General features: G+C 37.8%; 1 protein-coding gene across 1 annotated transcript in view; it reads right to left on the bottom strand.

Annotated features, from left to right (window-relative positions):
* LOC126413339 (probable E3 ubiquitin-protein ligase HERC1) overlaps positions 1-19,097 on the bottom strand; it is a 722,413-nt gene that overhangs the window by 657,997 nt on the left and 45,319 nt on the right. The window contains exon 5 of the mRNA XM_050083249.1: positions 12,766-12,966. Within this exon, the coding sequence (XP_049939206.1) occupies positions 12,766-12,966 (201 nt within the window). The remainder of the gene's footprint in view (positions 1-12,765; positions 12,967-19,097) is intronic.

Genomic DNA, 19,097 nt, shown 5'->3' with positions numbered 1-19,097 from the left:
AGGTCAGTGGTAAAGTAACACACCACAGATCCAAAGATCTCAGTTTTGACCCCTGTCAATCCCAGGATTTTTATCTGTCACTTGCGACTTCTTTCACCTCTGGCAATGTTTGTTGATGTGAAAGGTGCTGAGCTGGACTATGGTTTGCGACCCAATCTAAACTGCTATCCATTCAACTAAATATCTAGGGATTACAGTTGTGTACAGCTTGAATTGAAATTATCACATAGAAAATGCTGTGGGGAAGACAACTCAATGACTGAGTTTCATTGGCAGAACACTTAGAGATGCAACAAATTTACTAGACTGTTTACACTACACTTATCCATCCTCATCAGCAGTATTGCTGTGTGGTATAGGATCCTTACCAGATATGACTGATGGAGAATACCAAAAATGTTTGACAACGGGCAGCTCGTTTTGTAATATTGTGAAATAGGGGAGAGAGAGTCACAGAGATGATACATGAGTTGGGGTGGCAGTCATTAAGACAAAGGTGGGTAAGGTAGTTCAAAGGTCCAGCAGAACTGCGACTAGTAAAGATTGCGGCATTCAAAACAGTCTCTTGATTGATGACTGCTTCACTTTTTACACTGAACAAGAGCCCTTGTCACATTTGCAGGGCAATATGTTGCTTTCAATGACATTCTATCCAGAAGGAAACTAAATAATCTTCGTTGATCCATTATCGATTGTGGGACGATGGCTGGCATGAACTTCTTGATGCAATAATTTACCAACAGCCGTATAATTTGTAGAAGCTTATTTTATTTTATGAACTTCTATGTGCTGCTACCAGTTTCGGCATTACACTGATGCCATCTTTAGGCCCTACTCGTCATAGTCGTAAAGTCGCTATACATGGAAGGAGCCATATAACTGGATCCGTGAATCAATCGTCCTGCAACAGCTCTTGGTGGCCAGGCGACACAGACTGTGTTGAATCCAGGCACAGAAGAAGCTGTTGCTACTTTTTATGTTTGAGATGACATTTCATGGAAAACTCCTGGAATGAAAGATTATTTGATAGTGAAGGATAAGGAAGGTGGAAAAACCAAAGCCCAGAAGAGATACATGATCATGATCCTGAAAGAAAACCATGCTATAGATAAAGAGGAATTCCCTGAAACACCAATAAAATTGTCCAAGTTCTGCTCATTGAGACAAAAGTTTGTGTGCCTCTTACAGGATACACTGCACAATGTGTGTCTCTCCTGCTACCATGAGAACGTAAAGCTACTTTTGGAAGTTATAAACGAGGTTTGTTCCACAAGTCAAAACCACATTTTCTGACTTCATTAGCACAATAGTCTGCAATCAAGAGAAAGACGTTTGCATGATGTCAAAATGTGAAAAGTGTGCAAATGTATCTTTGAAAGATAAGTATTCTTTGGATGAGAACTTAATGAAGAAGCTGATTGAATGGACCCAATGGCAAACAGTGAACCGGTGAATCACTCTGAAAGAGATTCATGGAACTGTTGGCCAGAGTCTTGATGTTCTTTCAAACATGCTACCCCAATTCTTAGAACATACATTTATTAAAAGACAACAATCAAAATTTTTTGAAAACAAAAAGAATTCTGCAAACAAGAAGAACATTTGGTGCAAGTAGATTTTGCAGAAAATTATACTGTTCAACTGCAGAATGAAGTCCAGAATGCCCATTGGTCAAAACAACAAATCACTTTGTTTACAGCATATGTTTGGGACTCACAAAATGATGGATATGCTTGTGCTGTTGTTAGTGATGAACTTGATCATAATAAATATTCAGTGCATGCTTTCCTAAGTAAAATTGTACAGTACATTATATCCACAAACCCAGAGGTAGGATCTGTCACATTCATGGGTGATGGTGCAGCCAGTCGATTTAAGCAGCGTTTCCTGTTTGCCACTTGACATTTTTCAGAGAATGTTATAGAATAAATATTTCGTGGAACTTCCTTGCCACATCACATGGCAAAGGTATCATGGATGGGATTGGTGGAACTGTAAAGTGTGCAGTCTGGAATATCTGCAAAGCTGGGAAACACAAACTATCTGTTGCTGAGGACTTTGCAAAAGTTGCACATGAAAGATGTCATGGCATAAACATTTTTTATATCTCTGCCTTGCAAATTACAGAGAATACAGAGGAATTAGATCAAACGTGGATAGGAATAGTTCCAATAGACCATATAAAAACCATCCATGCTGTTACACCTATCACTCCATATATTATTGAGTACCAGCATTACTCGCTATCTCCCAAGAGGTTTGTGCAGAATTTCAAAAAGCGATTTTCAGCCAAAGAAAATTCACAAGAACTGATCAATCATACAGCTTTGTATCACGGGGATTTTGCTCTGGTTTCCTATGCCATAAGAAACAGATCAAGATTTTTTGTGGGGCAGGTGATTTATCCTGAAGATGGTTACGAAATTTCATTTCTTAGAAAGAATTATGCAAATGGAAAGATATTTACATTTCCCTCAACGGAAGATAAATGTTGGACAGAAAAAGACAAATTGTAGAGAAACTAGCTGCACCTACTATAGATCAGAGGAATAGCTAACATTTTCCCTGCCCAATCAGCAGTGAAGAATAAAACTGGTAATTTTCAAGTGAAAGTGTCATTCCGTTATTATTAAGGGTCATTTCGTTACCAGCATTTTTTTTTATTTTGTTAGTAAAATATTAGTTTCATGCATTTATGTTCTACACCATTTTGTTTCCCATTTATCCCTCTTCACTGTATAATTTTTGTGAATTTTTATAGGAAATGGACGAGCTGAATAATTGTTGCATTATGAATGCAAACAATATGCATGTCTGAATTGTGTCATTCCATTACCAGAAAGTTTTATTTAAGTAAGTCTCCTTATAAGAATGAAACTTCAACTCTTAAAATACATAACTTGTGTGCCTTTGCTTATGTAGAAAATGCAATATTAAATTTTTGGTCTTTTATTGTGATCCTTGGTCTTTTCTATCCTTAATGTGCAAAAACAATCACTGAGTGTCATTCTGTTACTAATGGAACTATCCATCAGTAATGATGCTGATATTTTTGGAATGACATCAGTCTTCCTATTTTGGGTCCACAAACATGGGAAGGCATTATGAAAGTGTTTTACATGTGCTATAACGGTTTGAATTTCTAAAACTGTAGTACACTACTAAGGTAGTAGCCGACATGGGTGGATATGCAACAAGCTATCATTTATATTTAACAATACCAACTTGTATTTCTCTTAGTAACAACTTTTGTACATTTTCCAACTCTAATAGCATATGCAATACATGCTGCTTGCCACATTTCTGACTTAAGAAATCCTGTTTCTGCAACAATGTTATTACTGTTTCCTAGCCAATTGTGATAAAGCTCATCCATGATAACTTGATGATTTCAATGGTCCTGTCCTGAACAGAAGAAAATCAGCACAGTTGAAAGATATTCATTTGTCCCAGAGAACTGCCAACATTGAGCTGTCCCTAGATGCAAAATATCACTGTACACACTGAAAGGCATGAAATGTTTAATGGCGCCAGCACTGCTCCACGAGCCAACAGTACCTTTCCCTCACTGCTCCTCTCTCTTGGGTTGACCTAATGCAGTGGCAAGGATGCCTCCTGCCATTCCTGGCAGCCACCACTTGAATCGTCAACTACTCATGGACAAGTAGTATATTGTTCATTTCTTCTTGACATTTATAATTACTTCAAGGAGAGTTTTTTTGGGTTCCACATTTTTGTGAATACTGAGTCAAACACAAGTACCACTTAGTTACTGCCCTTTTCTTGAATCTTATGTTCACTGCCTGTACCTACCATTTCTGTCACATGAAATTCATTCATTCATTCATTCATTCATTCATGCATTCATTAATTAATTCATTCATTCATTATGTTCCATGGATCCCACCGAGAAGGAGAAAGCTTCATAGACATGAAATGAGTAAAGAGCTACATCAACAAAAGACAAAGAGATTACAGAAATTTAATCTGACAAAGTCAGTGGAAGGTGAGGGCACACCACCTCCAATAGGACCATGTGTAGTAAAACACTGCAGTGTTCAAACCATCCTTATAATTGAGAGCAGTTATATATTACACTTACAGAATACAACCAATTTATCATGTTTGCAAAATCACTGTAAACTCCACTGATTCACTCAAAACACTAAATGTTAAAGAAGAATCCTATTTTCATTGTTGTGGTTCTTGTAAAATAGGAGTAATCCACTAAATTACAGCTCCCCATCACTAACATCAATTTGCAGCAGGATTCTGGAACACGTATTGTGGTCTAACATTATGAATTTGCTTGAAAAAAATAAATTATTGACGTATAATCAGCATGCATTTAAAAATTATCATTCTCGGGAAACATAACTATGTCTTTATTTTCGCAAAGTAATGAATGCTATCAACAGGAGATGTCACACTGATTCCATACTTCTAGATTTCCCAAAGGTTTTTGACAGCGTTCCCCGAAAGTGGCTTCTAATAAAACTGCTAATAAAATTGTCTCAATTGTGCAACTAGCTTCATGATTTGCTGTCAGGAAGGTCACAGTTTGTAGTAACTGACAGTATGTCAGCTAATAAAACAGAAGTGATATCTGGTGTTCCTAAGCATGTGGTGTAAGACCTCTGCAGTTCCTAATCTATATAAAATATTAGGAGAGAATCTGAACAGCTCTGTTAGATTGTTTTCAGATGGCGCTACCATTTACTGCCTGGTAAAGTTGTCAAAAGATCAAAACCAATTGCAAAATGATCCACACAAGATATCCGCATGGTGTGAAATTGACACTAAACAGTATAAAAATGTGGGGACATACAAGCACGAAAAGCAATCCATTAAATTTCAGATACACAATAAATCCACAAATTTAAAGCCTATGAATACAACTAAATACTTATATCTAAAAACAAAGATGATGTGACTTACCAAACGAAAGCACTGGCAGGTTGACAGATACACAAACAAACAGAAACATACACACAAAATTCAAGCTTTTGCAACCAACAGTTGCTTCATCAGGAAAGAGGGAAGGAGAGGGAAAGAAGAAAGGATGTTGGTTTTAAGGGAGAGGGTAAGGAGTCATTCCAATCCCGGGAGCAGAAAGACTTACCTTAGGGGGAAAAAAGGACAGGTATACACTCGCGCGCGCGCGCGCACACACACACACACACACACACACACACACACACACACACACACACACACACACACATCCATCCGCACATACACAGTCACAAGCAGACATTTGTAAACGCAAAGAGTTTGGGCAGAGATGTCAGTCGAGGTGGAAGTACAGAGGCAAAGATGTTGTTGAAAGACAGGTGAGGTATGAGTGGCGGCAACTTGAAATTAGCTGAGGTTGAGGCCTGGCGGATAACGAGCGCTAATTTCAAATTGCCGCCGCTCATACCTCACCTGTCTTTCAACAACATCTTTGCCTCTGTACTTCCACCTCGACTGACATCTCTGCCCAAACTCTTTGCGTTTACAAATGTCTGCTTGTGACTGTGTATGTGCGGATGGATATGTGTGTGTGTGTGTGTGTGTGTGTGTGTGTGTGTGTGTGCGCGCAAGTGTATACCTGTCCTTTTTTCCCCCTAAGGTAAGTCTTTCCGCTCCCGGGATTGGAATGACTCCTTACCCTCTCCCTTAAAACCAACATCCTTTCGTCTTTCCCTCTCCTTCCCTCTTTCCTGATGAAGCAACCAATGGTTGCGAAAGCTTGGATTTTGTGTGTATGTTTGTGTTTGTTTGTGTATCTATCAACCTGCCAGCGCTTTCGTTTGGTAAGTCACATCATCTTTGTTTTTAGATATATTTTTCCCACGTGGAATGTTTCCCTCTATTATATTCGTACGACTAAATACTTAGGATTACAATTATGAGCAAAATTGTTAGTGCTTTCATGGCCACTTGTTGACAAACTGTCTGTTGGCATCTGTCTCGGGTTTATTGGCCAACATTCGTCTGATGATTATCTCTGATGTTTCGCCCACACGAGTGTCTGGCATTGTCAAAGTTTCACCCCCCATTGTTGGACTGGATCCAAGCTCACAGACACAGATTATATGTACCTGGAGGGCCAATGTCCAAGCGCTTCTCTGCGGTCATTTCCAGTGCGGTTCTCTTCCCACCTGCGACGGTCTTTCGCTGCAGCATGGGAAACCAGGATCCGTTTACCTTGAGGCTTTCTTCTTCTTTGTTGAAGCTATTCTTGTGTTTATGTATTCCTATAGCTTCTCTTGACAAGCAGGTGTGATAGTTGTTCTCTACAGCCAGAACTTCCGTGTCAGCAAATTTTACTGCACATGCTTTGCCTGGCCAATTTCTCCACCTGCCCCAACCTGCAATGTCGCTTATGTTCTGTGATCCTAATGTTGATTGATCATACAGTCATTCCAACAAAGTTTTCCACAGGTGCATGGTATGTGGTGTATTCCTGACATTGCAAGTGGGTCCCTTTTCTTCCTTTGCTGGTCTGAGACACTCTTTGATCATCTTCGATGGTTTGTAAATAGTCTTTACACCGTGTTTGCACAATACACGGCCGATCCTGCCCATCACTCTGGGAATGTATGGCAGAAAGGTCGTACCCGACATTTCTTTTTTCAGTTTGTCACTTTGCCACGTGTTTGGCCCTGTTATACTTCTAATACAACTTGCGGAGTACCTATTGCTCTTCAGAACACTTTCCAAGTGTTGTATTTCGTGTCTGAGGTGCTGTGACTCATATATTTGTCTTGCTTGCGTTACAAGCATATTAATCATGCCTCTTTTCTGTCTGAAAATTTGTGCACGTATTGGTATGTGTATTTCAGTTTTTTATACACGCTGTGTCACAGATTTTCACCTTCCCTCGTAACCAGCACACCTACAAATGGTGGTTTTTTGTCCTTTTCCATTTCCAAGGTAAATTTTATGTTGGCATGGAGGCTGTTCAAGTGTCTTAGGAAGTCACCAAGCTGTTCTTCACCATGGCTCCACAGAACAAAGGTATCATTGATGTATTTGTACCACACATTAGATTTACAAGGTGCCAAGTCCAGTGGCTGTGCTTCGAAATGTTCCATGAAGTAGTTGGCTACCAGTGGACTACGAGGATTACCCATGGCAACGCATTCCAACTGTTCGTAGAAACTGCCATTCCATGTGAAATAGCTCATGGTGAGAAATACGTGAAAGAGCTTTGTGATGTCTTGCGGTAAAATGGAAGTGATTTGCTCCAGAGTGTCACTGAGTGTCACTTTTGTAAATAAAGAAACACCACCAAAGCTGACCAGGATGTCGTTTGGTGCAAATTTTAGTTTCTTCCGCTTCTCAATGAAATATTCCGAGTCCTTTACATATGTGCTAGTCTCCCTCACATGCAGCTGTAGCAGAGAGACCAAGTATTTTGCCAGGAGCTACAACAATTGGTCTTAGTGGAAAGTTATTCTTATGGATCTTAGGTAATTCACTCAGCCAAGGTAGTAAGGCTTCTGTGTTGCACATGTTCCTCTCTATGTCTGCCAGCAGAGAAGACATGCAAACATGGGTAAAGACTATTTATAAACTGAAAAAAAAAAAAAAAAAGATCAAAGAGTGTCTTAGATCGGCAAATGGAAAAAGGGATCCACTTATAACATTGGGAATACACCACATACTATGCACATGTGGAAAAGTTTATGTTGGAATGACTGGACAATCAATCAACACCAGGATCATAGAACATAAGCAACACTGCAAGTTGGGGCAGGTGGAGCAATCAGCCATGGCAGAGCATGCTCCGTGTGAGACCAGCTATGTAGTAAAATTTGCCGACACGGAAGTTCAGGCTGTAGAAAAGAACTAGCACACCCACTTGTTCAGAGATACTATAGGAAACCTCAAGGTAAATGGATCCTGGCTTCCTGTGCTGCAGCAAACGACCGTCACAGGTCTCTACAGGGAGGAGGTATGCAGACAGTACCGACACCTTGACCCACGACGGAAGAAGAGAGCACAATTTATGTCCTTCAAAAAGGAGAGAATTTCATTATCATTCCAAGAACTATAGATATGGAGGACACCATTGCTAATACCGAAATGGCCATTTGGGCGCTTCCTTGTGAAAGAGCGGAAGCAATGTGCACTGAACCAGCCAGAATACTGCGCCGAGCAAAACCACCAGCTTGCAACCTAAAGAAAGAAGAGGTACAAGCTATTAAGAATCTTAATGCCAACAAGAGTATATTGGTACTGCCTGCTGAAAAAGGAAATGTGACCGTTGTAATGAGGACCGAAGATTATGAGCACAAGATCTGGGGCCTATTAGATCTGGCAACGTACCAAAAACTACGTGCAGATCCAACACTGCATATCATACAGAATACAAATCGATTAACCAAGGCATCTTCTCTGCCGGTTGACGTACAGAGCAACCTGCACAATACAGACACCCTTCCACCTTGGCTGTTCAGATTACTTAAGATCCATAAGAACAACTTTCCACTAAGACCAATAGTTAGCTCTCCTGCCTCATCAACGTATGAACTACCAAAATACTTGGCCTCTCTGCTCTAGCCACACGTGGGGAAAACTGACACATTGCTTCCGTTTTCCCACAAGACATCACAAAGCATGTCTCACCATGAGCTATTTCACATTGAACTGCAACTTCTATGAACAGCTGGAAAGCACTGCTATTGGTCCAGTGGTGGCCAACTTCTTCATGGAACATTTCAAAGCACAGGCACTGGGCTTGGTATCCTGTAAACCTAAGGTGTGGTACAGCTACAGCAATGATACTTTTGTTGTGTGGAGCCATGGGTGAAGAGCAGCTCGGTGGCTTCCAAAGACACTTTAACAGCCTCCATGCCAACATAAAATTTACCATTGAAGTAGAAAAGGACAAAAAGCTACCATTTCTAGATATGCTGGTTACAAGGGATGATGAAAACCTGGGACACACAGACCAATACCTGCACAAACTATCAAATCACCACCCAAGCATGATTAATATGCTTGTAATGCGAGCAAGATGAATACGTGAGCCCCAGGGCCTCAGACACAAAATACAACACTTGGAAAATGGGTACTCTACAAGTTATATTAGAAGTATAACAGGGCCAAACACTTGGCAAAGTGACAATCAGAAAAAGAAATGTTGGTTACAGCTATTCTGGAATACATTCCCAGGGTGATGGACAGAATCGGCTGTATATTGTGCAAACACGGTGTAAAGACTATTTACAAAGCAACAAAGACGATCAAAGAATGTCTCAGATCAGCAAAGGAGAAAAGGGACCCACCTGCAATGTTGGGAATATACCGCATACCACGCACATGCAGAAAATTTTATTTTGGAGTGACTGGACGATCAATCAACACCAGGATCACGGAACATAAACGACATTGCAGGTTGGGGCAGATGGAGAAATCGGCTGTGGCATAGCATGTGCTGTGAGAGATCGATCTTGTAGTAAAATCTGGCAACACGTAAATTCTGAGAACTATCACACCTGCTTGTTGAGAGAAGCTATAATACATACACATGAGAATAACTTCAACAAGAAAGAAGGAAACCTCAAGGTAAATGGATCCCAGTTTCCTATGCTGCAGTGAATGACTGTTGTAGATAGCAAAGAGAACTGGACATGACCGCAGAGAAGCCCTTGGACCTTGGTGCATTAGGTACACACAGTCTGTGCCCATGAGCTCAGCTCAAGTCCACCACCAGCAATGGTGGGTGAAACTTTGACAATGCCAGCCACTCATGCTGGTGAAACATCAGAAAAATCATCAGATGAACGTCAGCCAAAAAACCCAAGACAGAAGCCAACAGGCAGTTTGTCAATTACAGGGTGTATACGTGGACAAAGAAAAAAAATTCCCGTATTTCCCAGTTAAAAATACACTTTCTCCCGGGTGAAAACACGCCTTTTACCTGTTAAGTGACAGCATATTTTCCCTTATCAATCCTTTGAATTGTTATGGTTTTATACACGGGCATCAAATTTCCCGGCACTTTAGAAAATGAAACGCAGGGAAAATATCTTTTATGTGCAGCAACATATAAGCTGTGGTGCCTATCCTGCTCCCATTCGGCTGGTTTGATAGCCTGCCCCTCTTTAAGAAATCTCGCAATTAATAGCGGATGGGATTATTTGTAATCGGGAGAACAAGAACTCTTCAGAAAATTTGCACCTATTACCTAATAACTTGCTGTTTTGTATGACATAAAATTAAATATAGGATACATAAAATCAATAAACACAAGAGACAAGCAAGAAAGTACACATTTCTTCAATCCTTAGCTCCTAGAATTATTTCTCTCTAACTTTGCTACAGATTTACATGGCGTGCTTTCCTTTCTGCAAAAGAATCTTTACCTCATCAAAGTTCGTCAAACTTTTTTTTCATGAAAAATCGAAATGTTGTTATCTAATACTGAAAAAGCTGTTAACACAAATAATACCCAAGACTGGTGTTGTTTCTCGATCTGATTATGACTATTTTGTCACTGTCTGCTGGATAAAACAAAATAGGCCTTTCTAATATTGCAGCAATTTTGTAACACACACCAAATAAACGAGACTGTTTTGGCACAAAGGGCCATTTTTATAACACGACAGAATGTAATTCACGTAGTACCAATATCAAATGTCTGTTAGGCCTACCACAAGCAAAAATCTTTATGTTATGAAGTAGTTTCACATTTCATTCATACGCACCAGTTTCTCAAGCATGAGATTGAAAAATAGTATTACAAAATTTTTATAGAATTTGGAATCGTAGTAAGTCTTCCATAATTTGTGTGAGGTCCCTGTTTCTTCTCCTTCCTCGTTCTAACATCTTGTCATCACCAATTCTGTAGCTATACCTGCCATTGTGAAAACTTGTTCGGCGATTTTCTAACTTCATTAACCCTGCTAGAATCACAGGTTTAGTAATCCCTCGATTATTTTCCAGTTAGGTGTTAGTACGAGTTCATACAACACGTTTTCTGCATTACTTCCAGATTAGAACTTAAGTGGCTGCTAGCTGAGGACTGTACAACTGTTCCTTACTAGTGTAGCGATCTGACCAAACATTTTCTGTCAAAATTTCATTTTCTTGGACACACGTACGCTTTCTCACCTGTCATTCCTGTCAATCGTTTACTTCCATTCTCGTAGTCTGAATCTACGGATTTCACTCGTAATTATAACAATGCTGATCATTCGCACCCCCACATAATCAGACAGCGATTGGCATTCTACCATTCGCCTTTACTCCGCTCAGCTCGTAAAGCCCCATCCCCTTTTGTCTGCAGAAAGTTTATTTCTACATGTGACGAGGATTCTCCTGACAGACATCACGTACACTATCCACGCATTCAAAAATCAACTTATGATTCATTCAGAAATCAACTTAAAATGTGTTCAAAAACCAAGGCGCTTTGTGAAACAAGTTTTTTTCCCTCAAGAACATGAATTTGGTGCTCCCTTTTCCCGGTAGCATCTAGCTGCTTGCTGCGACTGCTTGGACAGCCAACAGCCACATTCCTGTCGCCAGAAGCGGGAGAGACTACTGCTCAAACGCGACTCAACTGCGCATCCACATGGGCCCGCTCGTAACTGCTAAACCAAATCTAACGTAAACAGTTGTGACTTCATGTTCATCGGAGGCAATTTGTTATGAAGCATAGTCTTCCTAAAGCCTTTGACACATTTTGCTGTTGGCAGATGCTTGCATGAGCACTGTGTGTCGTTGTTGTATATGGCGCATTTCCTTTGCAATTAATTTTCTTTTTTTCTATTGTTTATGTTTTATTGTTGAAGTATTATTCTGCAGTAGCGGGATACAGTAATATTCTTTGTTAGAGTATCAGTTCTTACCAGTCCAAATTACAAAAATTTAACTGAAAACTAAAACAATTAAAAATTCCCGGAATTCCAAAAAATTCCAGGGTGTTTCCTGGGTTTATCCCGGATGAAAAAATTCCCAGGTTTTTCCCGGATCTCCCGGTTGTCCCAGATCATATACACCCTGAATTATGAACAATAATGCTGTGAGGAAGCAAACCAAACACTGTGGCTCATTTTATGTTATCACGAAACAGGAGAGCAAGTGTTACAGATATTATATACAAGTTGCAAGTGGCAAACATTAAAACAAAGCCATTTTCCATTGTAGCAAGATCTATTCAAGAAATTTCAATCACCAGCTTTCTCCTCTGAATGCCAGAATACGTTGCTGACACCTACCTACGTGTGGGAAATGATCATTCTGAAAAAAACAGAAATCTGAGCTCGCATGAAAAGATTTAACAGTTACAAAGAGGACTGCATGACAACACATTGTGAAAACTTCAAAGGATCCATCACTGCAAATGCCAATTTTGTTCTGAAGCTATGCATTACCCCCTGTACTTGCAGGATGTCCAGCACTGACACTTTATGCTTCATTCAAGCCACAGTTTCCATCCTTGACGCTATTTTATTATGTAACCTACACAGTTGTCTCTCGGATGCCGTTTATCTCAAATTAGACACTTGACCTTAATCTTGTACAAATCTTATGCTCCCTTGCACTGTTTCCTTACATGTACATCTTTTCCTTCCTGGTTCCTCTTTTCCTCTAGTCCTCTGGCCCTCCTGTTCTGATAAACAGTGTGTATCACCTAATACAACAGATCAAGTTCAATATAACATTAAATTATGAAATGATTACCTCTGCTGATCACAATTTTTGCTTTTCATAAATAACGGCATATAGGGTTTAAATTTCCAAAACATTTTAACATCATGGTACCTGCTGTACTTGGGTGAATGCTTTTGCAAGTTGTGGTATAAGAATTTTCTCCTGATTCTCCTCAGCAACTTGGTGTGATGAATTGCTTCCACAAACATAGACTTCACAAGCTTCCATAGCACTTCCTCGGGTGGACCCAAATCGTTCGCATTTGTCAGTGCCCAGGCATGATCGTGTATACTCGCTAGCCATTGTCACAAGCTGAAAGAAATGTGTGCATTTTAAATTATAATTGACTGGTAAATTGTTTTATTTAACAAAAGTCACAATAAAAGTAAGCAAATGCTATTTATAAAAATAAACATATACAAGTTTCAAGAACAGTGCTATCCATTACATGAACTAAAATATAAACTATATCTGGGTCATAATGAATATTGAAGGAAGATATAATAATTTAAATGTGAATGTTATGAAGTTAATGATAATAGAAAAAGGGTATTGTTGCAACACGGGAGTTGATAAACTTGGAGAAATTGCTCAGATTCATAGAGGAAAAATTTGGAATAAGATGATGACAATAACAATCAACTTTTCCGAAACCCAATCACAACCCAAGTGTGTGCTTGCCATTTTAAACCACAGACAGGGAAATTATAAACGCAGTGTCTCACAGTAGGGGGAGTATATTAGGATGCAAAATATTTAGATGTTACACTGGAATGTGGGTTGCACATTAACATGCAAGCAGAACTGCCATAAAAGGCTGAAGGTCCGCTCACATTAAAGAGTTTGATAAGGTACTGAATGAGGCATTGTAATGGATCTGGGAGATGTGTTACTTTCTACCGGATTTGTCGATACCAAATTGTTAACGTTTTCTTATATTTTTTGTCAGAATTTTTTTATTATAATTTGCCTTATTATATGTTAATTTACTTATATTTTTGTGAGTGAAAGCATATTGATTACTATTAGTAAATGTGTCGAAGAATAGCAAAGAGACTGATTACAAGTGGAAGCTTGTGTGTTGCGTAAAATGTCTTTGACGCTGGAGTCATCTTTGACTATAGTCAGTTGGCAGTTAACTCTTGGTGTGTGTTGACGGTAGAATGATGTGCAGGTTGCCGTCATAAATAATTTTGAATTATGTTACTATTTTTTTATATAAACTTTAAAAAGAAACTACATTCGAAGAAATGGTATTTGAAGCACCAAAAATGAGGCAAACACATTGAACCAGGTCATTTCTGCAGCCGACAAAGATGCATTCTGGAATCATACTTCCACTAGACAACTGAAGCCAAGACCAATATCGCCTTGTTAACATCTAACGGAAAAGGTACTGTCACGAAATATGCCAAATTTAAGTAAATAAAAAATAGTGAGCATATTTCAACTTTGTGTCTCAGCCAGGGGACCATATTTCAACTTTGTGTCTCAGCCGGGATACCATATTTCAACTGGGGACTGTAGCCGGGATATTGTGTTCACGAGATCTTCAACAGTGCTACGAGGAAGAAAACTTTTGGGTGTTAATACCAGTTTTTTCAGAATGTGTGTTACAGTATTTGTGTTCATGGGAAGTAAAAGTTTTGGAGAAGTAATGTTTCGGCAAAAAAATGTTGTTCACGGCAGAAGAAGTAATTTCAAGAATTTTGGTCAACAATCACATGGATGGAAAACGTGGATTTGCAACAGTAGAAGAGTGTTCCAGATAAGTCACGAAACCCTCGTATATTGTTAAAACAATATTTTTATCTTGTTTTGTATTGTTGTGTATAAATTTTTTTTCTTCACAATGACTTATGAGATTTTCGAGAGTATTGTGCCTAAAGTAGAAAGAAGTAATTTATTAGACTTTGAAAATCAGGACAGGTCAAATGAAACAGAAAGAACCAATCAATTTGATTTAAAAAGTTTTCTTGTAAATTTCACGAAAGAAATTACACAATCAGTTGACGACAATAAGACTTACTGGGATGAAAAAATTGATAACATTTTGTTGCAAGTCCAAGCAGTCAATACCCAAGTGGCTGATCTTTCGAACAGAGTTGGCAGTGTTGAGGAAAAAATTGAATCTGTGGAAGCAAAAGTAAATGAACTTGATGCTAAATTGAGCGATGAAATTAATACTGTAAAAAATGAGTTACTGGCAGATAGGGAAAGAAATTTAATTGATTTTAATGAGATAAAAGGGGAAATTAAAAATTTGGAGAAGAACACAAAAGTTTTAGTAAAAAATGTACAACAAGAAACTGACAATCGTTTGGTTGCTCTCGAAAAAAAAGTAGAGTGCAATGATTTAGAAAACAAAAAAATCTGTCAAAGAACTTAGCGAAAAAATTGAAAGTTTTGATATTGAATTTCAAAGCAAAAATCACAATGTCAACACATGCAATCTTGTATCTAATATTCCAGTGAAGCACTTTTCGGTAGATGGACCCTTACATCCCGTTGATTTTATACAGTATTGTGAGGATTGTTTTTTACCTCACTCACCAGATGATATGAAAATTAAATTTGTGAAAAAATTCTTGGAAGGGGAAGCTTTGACTTGGGCAAACCAGACTGTAACTTTGGGGATGACCTTTTCAGAATTTGAATCAAAATTTCTGGAAAACTTTTGGGATGATCTTAAACAAACTAGAATCAAAAGTGAATTTTTGAATGGGAGAAACTATAGAGAATCAGATGGGAACATGAAACAATTTTGCAAAAGTGAACTTCAAAAACTTATTCATTTAACAAAACCTTTGGATGACTTGATCAAAATTGATACCTTAAAGAGAAGATTGCCATCAGCAATGCAGTTGAGTTTAGTTCATTGTCCTGACAGTAATGTAGAGCAGTTTCTCAATTATATTGAAAAGTTGGATAGGGTAACAACAAGAACACACAGTGGGTTTACTCAGAAAGGTAATGGTCAAAATTGGGGAAATGACAACTTTCAAAAAAGGGAACAAAACAATTATTATGGTGTCAGTCAAAATTCACGGGGATATAACAATTTTCAAAAGAAGGCCCATAATTTTTATCCAAAACAAGAACAACATTTTCGCGGAAATAATCAACAAAATAGAGAACACTTTAGGGATCAAAATCACAGAAATTTTGCTAGAGATCAGTACAACAGAAACTACCAACAATCAGGTAATGTTTGGCATAGGAATGGGAACAGAAATGTTGATCAGAGACATTGGCAGAAACACAATCAGCAGTTCAAGCAGGAACAAGTTGTAATTCAGGAAATAAAAAACGAGTAGACGCCCCCTTGAAGGTACGCAAGGTTGAGGCAGAAGGTGATCATGATGAAAGGACCAATGGATGTGACTATCATAAACCCAAACATGACAGTTCCAAACCTAAGCTATCACATGAGGTCATTAGTTGTTACTTATTGAAGAAATTTCAAGAGGAAAATAATTATGATATTGATAAAGATAAAATTTTCAGTACACAAGAATATACAGTAGATAAAAGTAATTGTGATTCATTTAATTTGACTGTTTTACACTTGGGCAGAAAAGAACAACACGTTGTCAGATGATGTAATTTGTAGTAGTTCAGAGACGTGTGTGAATGAAAGAGAGAATGCATGCTGTGAGAATGAAAATATTGGTGAATGGGATCTGGTAACTTTAGAAAGGGGAAATAATATTTTGGGGGATAATTTGAATGTGTATGACCTGAATATGTATAATGATAATGATGTTGATGATACAGTTGATTATGATGGTAATGGTATTGATGATGATGTTGAGGAAAGGTATTTCATTAGTTTAAATAGGGAGTTGGGTATACACATGGTTGAAAATGGATTAAATAGTGAAAATGTTATAGAAATTCCCAGGGATGTTACCAGGATGAATAAGGCTCACAAGCTGGGTGTATGTAAAAGTGTGAATTTTGATGTTGTTGGTAAAGAATCTGACTACACAAATAATGATGACACATGTATAACTTCTAGCCTAAGTGAAACTTTTACAGATACTAATGACACACACACATTTCTTATGAATCTATGGCTGAACAGTGAAACTATTTCTTTTGACAAGAACTTTAGAAAGATGCTTATTAAAGCATGTGAAACTGTATGTCCTGAGTGGTGAAAAAAGATGAGATATTTTATTTTTGAAAAGCTGAAGGATAAGTACTTCAATAGTATACAATGTGATTTGGATGAAAATTCTTGGCTATTTGAGATAATAGAGAGTACTAATGACAATTTTGTATCTTGGGCAAATTTTATAACTGTGACAAATAATACATGTAATGATATACCATATGATTCTGATAAGTATAGGTTTGGGGAAATTGAAAGTGATTTATTACATGAGGATACAGGTTCTGAGAAAAGTGATCAACTTTGCAGTCCTTATATAAAAGTTCAAATTGGTTCATGGATTGGTACATGTTTAATTGATACAGGAAGTGAGGTCTCGGGAATATCTGAAAGGTTAAGCAAGAAATTGAAAGTGGGGAAAGATTTTGTTGAAATGCCAGTTGTTGGGGTAAAGATAAAAGGTGCTACTGGGAAGAGCAGTAAATTGGTAAAAAGCCAGACTTTAGTGACATTTTTAATTGAAGGCAAGTTGTTCACACATGGATGTTTTGTAATTCAGGAATTTAATGAGGATTTTCTTTTGGGCATGAATTGGATAGTAAAGGTAAATACAGCATTTGATTGGGTTGGAAGAAAACTTTTGATAGAAACTAGTGAAAGCGAATACATTCAGACAAATTCTGTGAACACACTTGGTGATCAGAGTAATGAAAATTTTGACAGTATCAATATACTAAAAGAAAATAGATTGGAGAATATTGAAACTCATAGATTTGATACTGATGAAATTGAATTTGGGAATTTAGTAAATTTGAAAATTTCAGAAACACAAAATTTATCTGAGGAGCAAAAACAACAGTTAGAAAATCTGCTGTGGGAATACAGTGATGTTTTCAGTGACATACCTGGTAGGGTAAAGGGATATCAGTGTGAGCTTCAGGTAAAACCTCATGAACCATTTTTCATAAAACCATACAGTATTGCAATATCAAAAAGGCTTCTGTTGAGAAAGAGCTGAAAAAGATGGAATGATGTAATATAATAGAAAGGAATATCAGTGCATATAATAATCCTCTAGTAGTAGTTTCGAAAAAAGATGGTGGAGTAAGATTCGTTTTGGACTCTAGACACTTAAACAAAATTTTGTTCAGACAGACAGACCATCCCGAAAATATTGATGAGTTACTCTATAAATTTACAGATATAAAATATATGTCAAGTTTGGATCTAACTTCGGGTTTTCATCAGGTACCACTTTCGGTTAATTCTAGGAAATACACTGCTTTCTTGTACAATGGTAAGAGTTACCAATATTGTGCTGTGCCATTTCGGTTAAATTCTTCTGTTTCTGAATTTATAAGAGCTTTGGATCATGTACGGGGCAAGAGCTTGTGTCTAAACTGATAATTTATGTAGATGACTCTTTGGTTACAGGGCAAAATTGGGAGGAACATTTTTCGATTTTGAAGTCAGTTTGTGAAAAACTTAGAAAAGGGGGGATGACATTGAAATTAGAGAAATGTAAATTTGCAGTTTCTGAATTAAAATTTTTGGGTCATGTTGTCACAGACGAGGGAATTTTAGCATATCCAGAAAAAATTAAAGCAATTTCAGAAATTACTATTCCTAAGACAAAAAAACAATTAAAGTCGTTCTTTGGGTTATGCGGTTATTACCGAAAACATATAAGTGATCTGAGTCTGAATGCACCATGTTTAAGACAGTTACTTAAGAAAAACACTGTTTGGGTTTGAGATAAAAGTTGTCAGGAAGAGTTTGATAAAATTAAGCAAGAGTTGAGGAAGCAACACTTATTGCACAGACCTGATTTTAATTTACCATTTTGTTTGAACACTGATAGCAGTAATTATGGGCTTGGAGCAGAGTTATTTCAACAAAGAGTAGAGAATGGAGTTAAGATACATTGTACCATAGCATTTGCAAGCAGAATGTTGCTCAAGCATGAAGAAAATTATACAGTCACAGAGAAGGAACTTTTGGCAATTCATTGGGCTTTTACAAAATTTAGAATTTACCTTATTGGACATAAAACCATAGTATTTTCGGATCATAAAGCTTTGAGTTACTTACAAGAGTGCAACTTATACCACAGTAGATTGACCAGATGGGCAATATTTCTGCAACAGTTTGACTTTGAAATCAAACACATAAAAGGTTCTGACAATGTTGTAGCTGATTCACTTTCAAGGTTACCAATTGGGGGAGAAAAGGAGATTTTTGAACAAGAGGAGGAAAAACAATTTAAAATTAGATACTTGAAAGGGGTGGAAAATGAGAAAACAATTAGAGCTATGTGTAACAGAAT

This window comes from Schistocerca serialis, chromosome 7, assembly GCF_023864345.2.
Source record: "Schistocerca serialis cubense isolate TAMUIC-IGC-003099 chromosome 7, iqSchSeri2.2, whole genome shotgun sequence".
Taxonomy (NCBI): domain Eukaryota; kingdom Metazoa; phylum Arthropoda; class Insecta; order Orthoptera; family Acrididae; genus Schistocerca; species Schistocerca serialis.
This window is presented reverse-complemented; position numbering and strand designations above follow the sequence as displayed.